The sequence below is a fragment of the Epinephelus lanceolatus genome, chromosome 22, assembly GCF_041903045.1.
Source record: "Epinephelus lanceolatus isolate andai-2023 chromosome 22, ASM4190304v1, whole genome shotgun sequence".
Taxonomy (NCBI): Eukaryota; Metazoa; Chordata; class Actinopteri; order Perciformes; family Serranidae; genus Epinephelus; species Epinephelus lanceolatus.
The window spans coordinates 33,191,745-33,206,066 of NC_135755.1; the positions used below are offsets into that span (position 1 = coordinate 33,191,745).

Here is a 14,322-nt window from a genome sequence, read left to right on the forward strand (position 1 = left end):
GGTGCCATTTCGGAACTCCAACAGGAGATCGGTAAACTCAAGGACTGGAATGATGATCTATAGAACTGAGGCTGCCGTCAGAATTTTAGGATTATAGGGATCCCTGAAGGTATTGAAAATGGCAGACCCAATGCACTGATGGTTTGGTTTTTTAACGAGGTTCTGGGCAATGAGGTAACTAATCCTCTGGTGCTAGACCATGCTCATAGGTCTCTGACTCCCAAACCTGGCGACTGCCCCAAACCATAATAGTGCAGCTGCACTACTACTTGCACAAGAATAAGATACAACAAGTATCCAGAAATAAGGGCAAACTCAAACTCAGAAGAGTTAGGGTTCACATTTTTCTGGACATGAGCGCTGAGCTCAGTCATTGCAGGGTGGCTTTTACCCCGGTCGAGGCCAAGCTCAGACAGGCAGGCATCACATATGGTCTGTACCACCCAGCTGAGCTGTGTCTCACCTCCAACAGCATCTCTTACTCATTCAAGACACCCGCAGAAGTAAAAGCTTTCTTCTCTCAGATTTGTCTCCCCTTGGATACATAAATGAAAGAAGAATATGCCAGTTTTGTGGACGATGTGTCAGTCCCTCAAGTAAGAGACACGGTTTCCTGTATACATGTGTACTGCATACTGCTCTCCCCTGGAGAAATCCAGCTGGTATAAACACATTTCTTTAATCCCATCCCTTGAGGTCATATTAAAGTGGCTGTTAATGACAGTTTGATAATAACAATGTATGAAATAACATTATGAAAAGGGTGATGGGGTGTAGGGTCGTGTGGAACCTACAGAGAATTATCACCTTAGTCTGCAGTTGCCCTTGACTATGTTCAGTAAAGTCTGTTGAGCAGTAAATGTTTTGGTTCACTCAAAGCTCTTGCATTGTTTCCAGCTACAGCAACGGCAGCTATTCTCAGACAAAAGCTCTGATAAAACCACTGTACACTACCTGTTTAGCCCCAAACAGCAGACAGGCATAGTCGCTGACAACTGGTGAATGTAGTAGAGCATTTAGCAGCTATAGAGACAGATGTTTTTCTCAGGAGTTGGTGGTGACCAAAAACAGAGCTAAAAGTGAGAAAATATTGGACTAACATTCATCAGGTGGAAACAAACATGACTCAGAATGAATGCTAATGGCGTTCTTTAACTGCTGGGTGTGTAAATAGGCAAATGCTTGCTATCAAGTTAAACATATCGACCTAAAAGGTAACAATATGTTAGTGTTGTGTTCAAAGAGTGTTTCTGCTGCCCCCAAGTGGCCAAAAAAAGTTATTGTAGGTTTCAGAAATAGGTTCACTGAAGAACACGGACTGTAACCAGATTAATTAGGTGCATGTAAATGAGCAGATTGTGTGCATACTAGCATGCTGATATTAGCATTTAGCTAATACCACACTGTGCTATAAGTACAGCCTCACAGAACTGGCTGCAGACTTGTTTCATTATTTTGGGGGCATCTTGTCCATATAATTAGTTGCAGTAGAACCAGTTATGTGGTACTAATCTTAGAAAACCCAGAGGAAACAGGGGATTATTAGCTTTCTAATGATATCAGTACTTTTTTATGCTACAAATATTGAGCAAAATACAACACATTACCTAATGAGTGTCACAGAGTCATGGTTTTGAGAAAAAGGCCTTCAAAGTTTGTGGTACGGTGGCTGCAAGGTCACCCAATGGCCTTCCAACTGCGAGTGCAAACTATATTCTTGGGGCTGTCCAGGAGTGAAAATTCACAGAAAAACTCAGGGACACATTTATTTTATAGCCAGCAAGGCAACAAAAACAAGCATGCCCAACAACACGGGGCAGGAGGAAGAGAAAACATTTGTTTATGTCAAACAAATTTAGCAGACAGTGAGCAATGGATGTAACATATTCACAACTTGGTTTAGTTTTAACGAAAAAATCCTTTTGATTTTTTTGATCGGTGGACGGTCATGGACTTGAGGAATATAAATAACCGAGGAACGGACATTCATTCAGACTTTTTAGACAGCTTAGGAAGTCAATACTTTTTTTTCATCTCTCTTGTTTACCATGCTGGTAAATCTGAATAAATTATACTTTGGTGCTCATGGTTTCCATTATTTGAACTTAATGATTGAATTGTGGTGAATCTAACTGAGCTAACGATGTGTAGCATGTCTGTATTGACAAAAGATTAAACATTTAGTGTTATATTTTGTTGCATGATGCTAAGCTGCTTAGAACAGGCTTGGAGGGATTTAAGAGGTGTTTATATTCTGAAAGACCCACTGTCTTGGACAGTGGCTTGTTACTATAACGTTAAGCCTTTCATTTATAATTTCAGGGAGACTCAGAGGGAGGGAGAGTGGTGCTAAGTAACACCAGAGTGTGGTTGACAAGTGTCCGCTGCTAGCTTGTCATCGTGCTTTTCCAAGCTTCAGAGTTTCATATTCTGAAAGCCAAGACTTTGTTTGAACCCAAGAATGACCAAAAATTGAGATGCTGACAGAAATCCATGTTAAACAGACATGTGCCATAGTGACACCTGACTTAGTATGCCGCTTGAAGTAGTTTACAGTCCTTACACCAGACTGAATCAAATCCAGCATCTAAATCACTTTCAGTTTTGAATACAGTATGTGATCTACTATAATTTGTCTTGGTCAAATCAGTGCAGCTTTACCCAAACATAAATAACACAAACTGTGGCAGTGTTTCCTGTACCTGACTCCTGAGCACGTGCTGAGAGCTACCCAGGACTCTGGATGTCCTCTTACATGGCCGTGGTAGAAGCAGTGATCCTGAAAGAGAAAAGAATAGCAATCAATACTTATTTCATACATATTTCATCTGGAGGAAAGCTTTCAAAAGCTATGATAATGTTTACGCAGACATGCCGCTGGTTCAGCCAGTGATGAATCAATGTGCTGGATCGACTCGGTGGTGCAAGTGTCCCTGAAGCAGGCCATGTGCTCCTGTTTCACGGCTACAGCTGCTGGTAAAAACACTACCCACTGTATCTGAACAATGACCAATCGATACAACTCAGCAAAGCTGTGTGTCGCTTGCTTGATGGTGGAGCTTTACCACTTCAATGAAGATGAAGATCTGAAATTAAATGACTCACAACAAAAGAAGCTGAATTTGAAAACCTTTAATCAGGAGAAGGCAGGCTGCTCAGGGGTGTGATGGACATGTGTGTCAATTCAAAGCTGTTCAGGTGGCACTACAGTGACTCACTGCTGGAGCCTTGTTATCATACAGAGCCAATGTTTACACACTGCCCTGATCAGATACATCAACATGTTAACACAATAAAACAGCGCTGTGTGTACAGGAGAACAACTGCACTGCTGGCTCTAATGGGTTATTTAAGGTCTTTACAGATATAAATTCTATTTGTCTTTGTTTTTACTTACTTACTGACCATATGCCAGCATTTGACTGCAATAATTTTTAAGTGAAGACCACGGTCAATGAGCAACCATTTTTCAAAACAAGTGACAAAAATGATACATTATGTGCTTTGTTTTCCAGTCTATACTAAAAACGCACCCAACTGTGACCATAAAGCTGGAATTGTGTGCTTTTACAGCCTTAATGAACTACAAACAGGAGGGCAGCAGTGACTGTTGAACCTCTGCTCACTTTGCTGAGAAATATAAAGACTAAGGAAGCGAGAGAGTTTTGAATCCCCTTAAGTTAAAACCAGCCGAGCTGCCAGTACACCTACCTCACTCTTCTCACTACTGTATTCTTACTTCAACAAAAGGACAAAAAAAGAAAGAGAGAGGAGGACAAAGATATAAGAAACTAACACTTTCAACCTTTAAAGAACAAATGTATCACGCCTTTCATGATTTATGAAAGCAGGTCTGCCTGGGCGCCTCAAGACCTGCTGTTAATGCTAAAAAGGGACTTATCACCACAAGGTTATGCCTGCATGTCAGTTTTTGACAATTCAAAAGTCTCTGTCAGCTCATCAGAGAGTGAAATGATCTCTTTCATTTGAACAGCAGCAGCAGCAGCAGCAGCAGCAGCAGTGAGAGCTCTGTTTGAGCCAACATACAAATAAATTGTTAGAGTGAGAACCATCCCTGCCAACCCTCAGCAATTAGTCTGGTTACAGGTAGAGGATGTGATGTGGATGCAGTCCAAGAGATTGGCCCCCCAGGCCTTGTTTCAGCTGCGTGGGGAACAACCTGCCATCTGTGAGGGCCTACTGTGCAGAAAAGCACCGTCACATGCAGAGACTGGATCCCATCTGCACTTCAAGCTGTGTGACCAAAGTTGGTAAATCGGACATGTTTGCAGCAGGTTATTTTACCTTTGCAGGTCCAACAGTTTTAGTTCAAACCAGTTTGTTTGTTTGACCAGCTTGTTACAAAGATATTAAGCTGTGGAGACACCCCTGGACTTTCTCAGTCTGTGTTTTTGTCTTTACTTGTGAACTCATCACTCAACACAAAATTAACAGTAGAGTTACTGTTTCACGGTTGTATGCCTCCGCAAACCAGTCAAGTTCCACTCACAGTTTATATCCATGTCTGTGAAAACATGAATGCTTCACACACATCTTCCCTCAACAGCACAGAAGATTTATACAATCATGTCACCAAATCAGTGTCTGACCATATGTCTCCCCCATATGATGTTGAATAATGGCCAGAAAAGAGGTTTGCAGAACACTACGATGTCACAGTGAGGTCAACCATTGACCTATTGGATAAAAAAATGTCATCACTTCATCATTTTATTCTATTGGACATCTGTGTGAAGTTTTGTCATGATTAGTGTATAGACTCTTAAGTCATGGCCAAAAACTTGTTTTGTGAGGATAGTGACCTTGACCTTTGACCACCAAATTCCAATCAGTTCATCTTTGGGTCCAACAGGACATTTCTGCCAAATTTGAGTAAACTTTTTCAAAGTCATCTTGAGATATTGCATTTACGAGAATGGGGCAGATGCGAGGTCACATTGACCTTTGACTGCAAATTTTTGATCAGTTCATCCCTGAGTCTAAGTGGATGTTTGTGCCAAATATAACAAATATTCTCCCAAGGCAATCTTTAGATATCAGGCTCAAAAGAATAGGACAGATGAGGTCACAGTGACCTTTGACCCTTGCCTACCAAATTCTAATCAGTTTATTATTGAGTCCAAGTGAACATTTGTGCTAAATTTGAAAAACAAATCCCTCAAGGTGATCTTGAGATATCAAATTCGCAAGAGTGGGACAGACAAGGTCACAGTGACCCTTGATCCTTGACCACCACATTCTATGCAGTTCATTGCTGAGTTCAAGTGAACGTTTGTGCCAAATTGGACAAAAACTCCCTCTAGGTGTTTTTGAAATATTGTGTTGACAAGAATGAGACAGATGAAGTCACAGTGACCTTTGACCAACAAAATCTCATCAGTTCATTAAGTCCAAGTGGACATTCGTGCTAAAGAAATTTCCTCATGTCAAATCAAATCAATCAAATCAATCAAATAAACTTTATTGTCCTTTGCAGGAAATTCGTCTTGGGCTCAGAGTGCATACGTACTGCATTTACATTGACACAACACACAGTACACATGTGATCTAAAGATATTGTGTTCACAAGAATGGGACGGATTTATGGTTGAGGCATAAAACTCATCCTAGATCTGTATGCAGCAAAAAAATAAGAAATGTAAAAAAAAAAAAAAAAGATTTTACAGATGAGGCAAAGTGGAAAGACATTTTTAATCTTTTAATTTCATTGCAAATCCACTGCATACCTGCAATGCTCCTTGGAACCAACCTACTACCTGCAACTGTCCCAAAACTGACTGACATGACATGTTAATATAATCATGACCTTAACAGTAGGCTACTCAAATAAGCTCTGAACAGACTGCTGTGTACTACATACTCCACCTGTACAGATACACAACATGGAACTAAATGAATGTTCAAAAAAAAAAAAAAAAAGATAAATAAACGCAGTGACAGAAGAACCCTCCATGTTTTCAATAAATTAATTTCACTTGTGTTTCCTGTTGTTCAGACACACACACACACACACACACTCACAGTTTATTCACAGAGATCATTTGTATAATAGCAGCACACCTCTAAACCTCATGTTCTATTACATTGTTGTGAGTTATAAAGACTGTTTCCGAACTTCAGGAAATAAGGACAAAAGACAGATATGCAGAAGAGGAGCAGAGGCACAGAGTTCAGAATGGATTATTAACTGGGTTTGGTACCAAACTTAATGCTTTTAAGGTTACCATGAGAATAATGTCAGTAGTCCTGGGTAACAATTCACATAAACTCAATCTGTGCTGTTTTGCAGTACCTGAGATCACATCTGAGTGAGAGAGAAGCTTTCAACAATAAACCAAAAATGTGAGAAATGTGAGACAAAACAAAAAAAAACAAAAACTACTACTTAACTGTAACTCCTTCAAGACACACAACTGCATTCTCGTGACATGCCCTGATGATAGACTGACAGGCTGGGTGTTGCAGGGATGGGTTTAGGAGGATAAAGTGGGGAGGGGTTTCATTTTGTATTGTGTGTAAAATCTTCTAAGGAAACATAATGTTCTAAATAAATACCAGTGATTAAATTGAGAAGCTTGGACTTGTTTTACATCTGAAATTACAATTTTGTTATTAAAAACTGAGAACTATTACCATTGGGTACAGGTACCATATTCCAAGCACTGGCACTAGTGTCAGTTTAAATGTGAATGGTACTAAGCCCTTATTATTACCTCGGCCAAGGGGGTTATTGTTTGTCAGCAGGATTAAAGAACAACTACCCACACAATTTTTCATGTAAATTGATGGAGAGGTGAAGCATGGGCCAAGGAAATCCTATTACATTTCAGATTCACATCGGAGCTGATCTGAATCACAGGGCGGATACACAAACATTCTTTTACTTTTGTTGACAATGACAGATAGGGCATTTAGCCTTAGCGGAGGTCTGCACTCTTCTGGATTATTATTATTCTTTAATTATTTGTATAGTTTGCAGAATTACAACTCGCTCTAGTCTCCATATGTCAGCAGCCTAGCCATTATAGGCTACATAAAAATAATAATAATAATAATAATAATAATAATAATAATAAAAAAAGACTCCCCAAATATTCGATTGGGACGTCTCCTGGGCATCCCATGAGGTCTGAGACCTCCTAATTAACACCCATATTCTGCACAACATTTTTGCCTCAGACACTTTGGAAGCTGTTTGAGCTTTGAGGTAGATCGTCATTCAAGTGCCCCAGCATATGTTTAAAGGGATAGTGCACCCAAAAAAGAACATTCAGCCATTATCTACTCACCCTCATGCCGAGGAAGGCTCTGGTGAAGTTTTAGAGTCCTCACATCCCTTGCAGAGATTGGAGAGAAGCAGTCAGAGCTGCAGGCTACAATGACGCTAAAAACAGAGTTCATATGACGTTTTTCAAAACAACTTTTTATGTCGGGGCTTCAGGACACTTAGATCACTACGGATGAGCATGTTGGAGATATTTTGTGGTTTCACTTTTGTGTTCTTGGACGTTAATCTGGGGTGCCGTCAGCCATTAGGTGTGCTAGCCGCTCCCCCTGCCGATCTCCGCAAGGGATGTGAGGACTCTAAAACTTCACCAGGGCCTCCCTCCACATGAGGGTGAGTAGATAATGGCTGAATTTTCATTTTTGGGTGCACTATCCCTTTAAGATTCTCACCTGCACTTAAACAAACTTCAAGCCCTCAGGGTCAACCACTGCAAATAAATTCTTTGCACCTTAGTTTTTCAGGCCAACACATGTCAAATAGGAATCAACTGAAATTAGATATGACTTCATCTCACACCCACAATCTTGAACCTGGCAGATTGTGGGATAAAGGCTCACTGAACCATGTCTGATGGAGAAAGTGTCTGTGAGTGTTTGGACCAGCTCTGGTTTGCTCAGAAGCAGAGAGTCTGAAGGAACTAAATGCATTGTTTGGTTTCTAAGAAAATCAAAGGCATTCCAAGATCACATTCTCAGTTTGCTTCCTGAATTCAATTACCAGGAAATATCACTTTGCTAATGAATTATTTCTATAACACCAGTGATTATGACTAATCTCAGTGCTGTGTGCGGAGGACTTACAGTCTTTGTAGGTTTATACTCTGATGAAAGGAACAGAAATAATGTTCTGCTACAACCTATGGAGCAAAGCCTCAATTTATTTTCTGTCTGGACAAGGCTAATGAGGCGAGACAGTCAAGCTCTATGAAATCTCCATACAAGCAAAAGTCAGCTCGAGAATATTCATGTCGTGCAGACTGATCTCAATTCAGGCAGATGTTGCAACACAGGCACTGTGTTGCATCAAACTGATCTGTCGTTCTGCTGATATCTCTGCACCTCTCTCCCTGCTAAGCCCTTCATTTCCTTCTCATCTGGAAGTTGAAGTCGCGCCATCTATCCATCAACACCAAAGGAGCCAAAAACAAAACATGTATATGATGGTTAAAGGGATTTTTTTGTGCAGATAGCTGACAATTATAGATCAACTTTAAATTATTATTTTGGATGTATTTATTATATTGTACAACTGCACTGCATAAGTTACAATCCTCAAAAACAACAAAGTCTTACAGCTTATTCCCAGTATGTGGTCCTCCGATATTTAACACTAAAAATAACACCTTACTATCATACATATATACAAAGGTGAAGTGACTAAGCTTAAATGTCCCAGACTCTCTTTGCAATACATAATAAGCTAGAAATGATTGAATGTCATTACAGGGCACTTTGAAGATGCTCTCTAATGTGATCAACTTTAGACTTGTAGAAAGATCATTCCATCATGCTGCAGCAGAATAAAGAAATGCTTTTACCTGTCAAAGTCTTAAAACAAGATGATATACAATTTGTTGAACTACCTCTTGTGAATAGTTATGAGTGTTTCTAATCAGTAAAAGCATTTCCATGAATACACTGGCACAGTTTGTTTAAAAGCCTTACTGGTGACCTGTCTGGGCTGATATACTGTATCAGCTGCTATTAGCTTATCGCAGATAAAATTGCTGTCTAGAAAAATCAAATATACAGTGCCCTCCAAAAGTATTGGAACAGTGAGGCCAATTCCTTTATTTTTGTTGTAGACTGAAAATATTTGGGTTTGACATCAAAAGATGAATATGGGACAAGAGATCAACATTTCAGCTTTTATTTCCAGGCATTTACATCTGGATCTGATACACAACTTAGAAGATAGCACCTTTTGTTTGAACCCACCAATTTTTCATGAGAGCAAAAGTATTGGAACATGTGACTGACAGGTGTGTTTTGTTGCCCAGGTGTCTCCCAATTACATTGATTATTCAAACAATAAATAGCACTGAATGTCTGAGCTCAGTTTCAGATTGGGTACGATAGGTTTTGCCTGTGCAGACTGCATTTAGAGGTGGAACCAACATGAAAACCAGAGAGCTGTCTATGGGTGAAAAAGAAGCAATTGTGAATCTGAGAGAAGATGGACAATCAATCAGAGCCATTGCACAAACATTGGCCATAGCCAGTACAACCATTTGGAATGTCCTGAAGAAGAAAGAAACCACTGGTGTACTAAACAACAGACATCGAACAGGTAGACCAAGGAAAACATCAGCAGTTGATGACAGAAACATTGTGAGAGCTGTAAAGAAAGACCCTAAAACAACTGTTAGTGACATCAGCAACAACCTCCAGAGGGCAGGAGTTAAGGTATCACAATCTACTGTTCGCAGAAGACTTCATGAACAAAAGTACAGAGGCTACACCAGATGATGCAAACCACTCATTAGCAAGAAGAATAGGAGGGCCAGGCTGGAATTTGCCAAAAGGTACAGAGATGAGCCTCAAAAATTCTGGGAAAAAGTTTTATGGACTGATGAGACAAAGATTAACTTTTTCCAAAGTGATGGTAAGGTGAAAGTTTGGAGAAAGAAAGGATCTGCTCATGATCCCAAACATACAAGCTCATCTGTGAAACACAGTGGAGGTAATGTCATGGCTTGGGTTGCATGGCTTCTTCTGGGACGGGCTCTTTCATCTTCATTGATGATGTAACACATGATGGCAGCAGCAAAATGAACTCAGAAGTCTACAGAAACATTTTGTCTTTGACTTAGTTGTCTCTCTTACTAAAATATCTGCAGTATAGTGACCCTTATCAGCCATTTAGCCTCACTGGGTCCTACGTAATGCTGGTCTCTTTGCAGCTACCAGAGGACCCTTTAAAAACTCAGGGCTCTAGTTTCGCAGACCAGGCCAGGCGGGGGCGCAGCACACCTGCGCTTCGCCAACTGGGTGTGGCCAGGCGGATTTTGCAAGTTTGGCACACCGTGCGCCTGGCGCAGCTACTCCTCTTCCCCACCTCCGTCCCTCCTACCTGTGCAAGTCGGAAAGAGGGAGGAGAGAAGGCGTGGAGTGGGTTTTACACACATCACACCAATCAAATGAGCCCCTCTCCTCGCCCTTAAATGCGCCGCGCGAAGGCGTAATGAGAGTTTACTCAATTCACCATGGCAGAAGAGAGCAGCAGCGTCAGACGGCCAAACTTCTCCCAGGAGGAAACTGATGTTTTGGTCCGGGAGGTCCAAGCTCGCAGTGTCCGAATATGAGGAAATGCGAGCAGACCTCCACGGGCTGATGATGCAAAGGCAGCCTGGGAGGAGGTCACCACAATTGTAAATCAATGTTGCCTTTCTCTCGTGCTCGCATGCTCTCTCTTTCTCTCTCGCAGTCTCACTCTGTTTTCTTTTGGCTTTTCTAAGTCACAGATGCTGAATATATACTCCCTATTTGATGCTGTGGCTGTTTGTGGCTGGCTGAGAGGGATGTGAACTCATTAGTTTGCAGCTGTGTTAATCAAATCAGGTTGGGTTTCCATTACGCGTGCCAAACGTGCCAAACGGTGCCAATCCCGTTTGATCTGACATCAGATGTGACGGGACAGTCGATATAGAGATACATTTATGTGCTGATTGCAGATAGTTGCACTGAATAGTGGTTTTTGGGTATTTATTGCATCGTTAATGTGCCTGACATTCTGGAAACCTGCCTGTGAGGTTTTGGTGACGTGTGCGCACTGTCCGCTGGTCAGCCAAACTACGGCTTACACCGGCTGCGCCCCACCTGCGCTGACAGTAGACCTGGTTTCAGTTGGCGAGCTTTTAGCGCACCTTCAGCGAAGCCTTTTGGCACGAAACTGTCACTGCACCAAGCTGGATCTGTCGACACCTCCCCCTGCTGCGCCGCCACACCCATCTCAAAACTGCTCGAAACTAGCTCTGCGTGGGGTTCGCCACCCTGCACTGCACCGGGAAACTAGAGCCCCCAGCCTCAAGTGTGCTATTGAACAGATAGCATTTTGAAGGCTGTCTGTGACTGAGATGGCTATGATAGTCTAGATGTACATTTACACTTCTTTTACCTAGCAGGGACAACTTGTCAGTGTCTGAAATCACTACTTGCCACCCATCAAATACAAGTGAGGTGGCAGTTGAAATTGTCAGCCCACTTTGACATATTTAATAAGGTTAGCGTCTGATTAGCTAGAGCTACACATCTGAAAGTCACTCGCACCTGCTTATAAAAGCACTGCGACTGGTCATAGTTCACAGGATTCTAACCAACAGCCATCAATAAAATGACACGCACACATCCATACATGCCCACTTGCTACTGTATCAACTTCACTAGCTCATATCAATTTTGTCCGAAGGAGTAGCTCAGTATGTAGGGTGGTTGAGCAAAAGAGGAGAGGGATGCACTTAGAACAGACAGCTGGTTATTTGCCCCGAAGTGAGCATCAGCTTGTGCCCTGGAGGCAAATCAAGGTCCCCCCTGTGATTCTCAATCTCAGAGAGCTACTAACATTGCACCAGTGAATCTTGGTTGTCCCAGGCAAAATATTCTCTGTATAAATTGAAATGTATTGTCCACACAGTATATTTTTGCAAGCAGGCAGGTGCATTGATGTATGTGCATGTGTACATAACTCCCCCACTCCCTAAAAAACACTGGAATTTTCAATGCATGTCATGTTTTTGTTGTCTAAATTTATCAAACATTTAATGAAATCATTCTTTGCATTTAATTATATCTAAATGTTATTCCTTCATTTAGTGCACAGATTTCAACAAAGTGGTAGAAAAAAAAGTGAAAAAAGTTCATTTCGTAGCCAGCTACTTGTACGAGCCTGTTTCCAAAGCAAGTAATAGTGATGCATATTGGGTGTATCATCCATCTCAAGGAGCAGCTTTAAACTTTCAAACCATTATTTTCAATCAACCTTTATTTGTTTGAGGAAGTTATTCATCACTTAACTCAGCACAAGTGTACATAATTGGGCATGCAGCACTGCAGCCAAAAGTCCACTGAGGACAAACAGATGATTTGCTTCCTATGATGAAGCACTTAACAGCTAAATTGATCAAAGGGCCAATCAGGGTGCTCAGCCACCCCTGATCATCAAAAAGGTTTGTGATGTGAAACGTCTGCAAAGATTCTGATAACTTGCCTCTTTAAAGATTGAAATCAAGTGACTTCAATTGGACGTTGCATAAAGAAGATTGTGACTTTGCTAAACACTGTTGATGAAAGACCAAAGAGGCATCATCAAAAGGGGTTTTTCTTTTTTTCTCTGTTTTGAATCTCAATATAAGTAAAACCAAGAAGAAAGACAATGACCTAGCAATATTTGGGTACTTATGCTGATTTAAAGTTAAACTTCAAGAAGACTTCTCCCTATGGAGATATAAATGGGCCATTCTACGGTAACAAAAACACAAAAAATCTTTGTATCTGGTGATAATACACCATTTAAAAAAAGGTTCTAAATTCTAGGTTCTATAAAAAATTTCTGCCCCTAAATCTTACGCACTGGACCTTTCATATAAACTCAAATTTTTATTATTCTTGTAAAAGCTTATCCTTCTGTCTCTGCAAAAACTCTGAGGGCTTTATATCTGTTGTAGCAGCCTCTTCCTTCTGCATACCTTGAAGTCCCCTTGCTGCATGAAGTTCATAAAAATGTGACATGGTGGCACAGTACAGTGTAGGAAGTCTGAAGCTGCCAATATTCTCAAACATAGGCTTGTTTATATTGAATATATTAGGTTTCAGAATGATGTGATGTACACCAGGCTGTTCTCATAAACTGTTCATACAAAAAAGTAATGCACAAAAGCTGAGATCACGTGACCAGTGAACTGATTGGATTAAAGAGAGAAGCAGACGTGAGAGATCTTTTTAGGAGGCAGGTTGGGAAGTGGACAGGTAACAAAAACGCCGAGTTTCCCCCCGGGACTTTCCCCATGAGTAGCTCACCACAGTTAGGAACCGTGTGAACTCTGGGTGAACTTCGAGTGACTTTAAGGTATGTCCTCACCATGTTTCTTTTCCTAAATCTAACCTAAGTAACTTTACTCACCTAAACCTAAGCTCAGAAACGTTACATTAATTACGTAACTTAATGTCAATGCCTCGTTTCCACTGACGTGTGTGACTGGCAGTGGCGGCTGCTGGTCTTTCAAGGAGCGGAAGCTCATTTTCGGCCTACATCATAAAATGTGTCCGTTTATTTATACGTAAATTCTACCCTCTGGGGCTGCTGTGCGAGGCTAGTGTGACCGCCTTTGAGTGCTTTGGGACGGCGGAGCGGCTCACAGCAGCACCTGCTGCTCGTTGGGGACAGTAACTGCAGAGCGACAGAAGTCAGAGTCTCCAAACACGAGTACAGTCTCCAATAACACCTGAAAAAGATGCTAGATTTGTCGCTAGTCTTTTTTTTTTTTTTTTTAAAGATTTCTTTTGGCCATTTTGCCTTTATTGGAGAGGACAGGTAAGTGTGAAGGGGGAGAGAGAGAGGGGATGACATGCAGCAAAGGGCCACAGGCTGGATTTGAACCTGGGCTGCTGCAGCAACAGCCTTGTACATGGGGCGCCTGCTCTGCCACTAAGCCACCAGTGCCCCATTGTCCCTAGTCATTTTTAAAAGTCTCCAGATCAACTCGGAACAACGGAATGAAACTTGAAAAATGCTCCGGTGGTGGTTTATATTTCAAGATCGCTGATTCGCTCATTTCGCTGTCAATCAAAAAGGGATTCAGCCTCAGACAGATCATCCAATCATCATGCAGAAGCCCTGCGTCCAGGCCAGCCCACTGCCCCATAGACCCCCAGAGACGCTGAGTGTCCGATGGGCGGGACAAAACCGGGACTGTCTAGTTTCGCTGCAGTGGAACAACCCACTCTATGCTTCCCCACTGAAGTCTTTGGACGCTGAGCTTCGATACTGTTTAATGCACTGTGACGCTTCGGGAATGA

The 14,322-nt window shown here is 41.5% G+C and overlaps 1 protein-coding gene across 1 annotated transcript in view; it reads right to left on the reverse strand.

Annotated features, from left to right (window-relative positions):
* The window catches only part of adam19a (ADAM metallopeptidase domain 19a), a 288,250-nt gene that overhangs the window by 87,166 nt on the left and 186,762 nt on the right, over positions 1-14,322 (reverse strand). Inside the window, exon 5 of the mRNA XM_033609823.2 lies at positions 2,703-2,779. Coding sequence (XP_033465714.1) covers positions 2,703-2,779 — 77 coding nt within the window. The remainder of the gene's footprint in view (positions 1-2,702; positions 2,780-14,322) is intronic.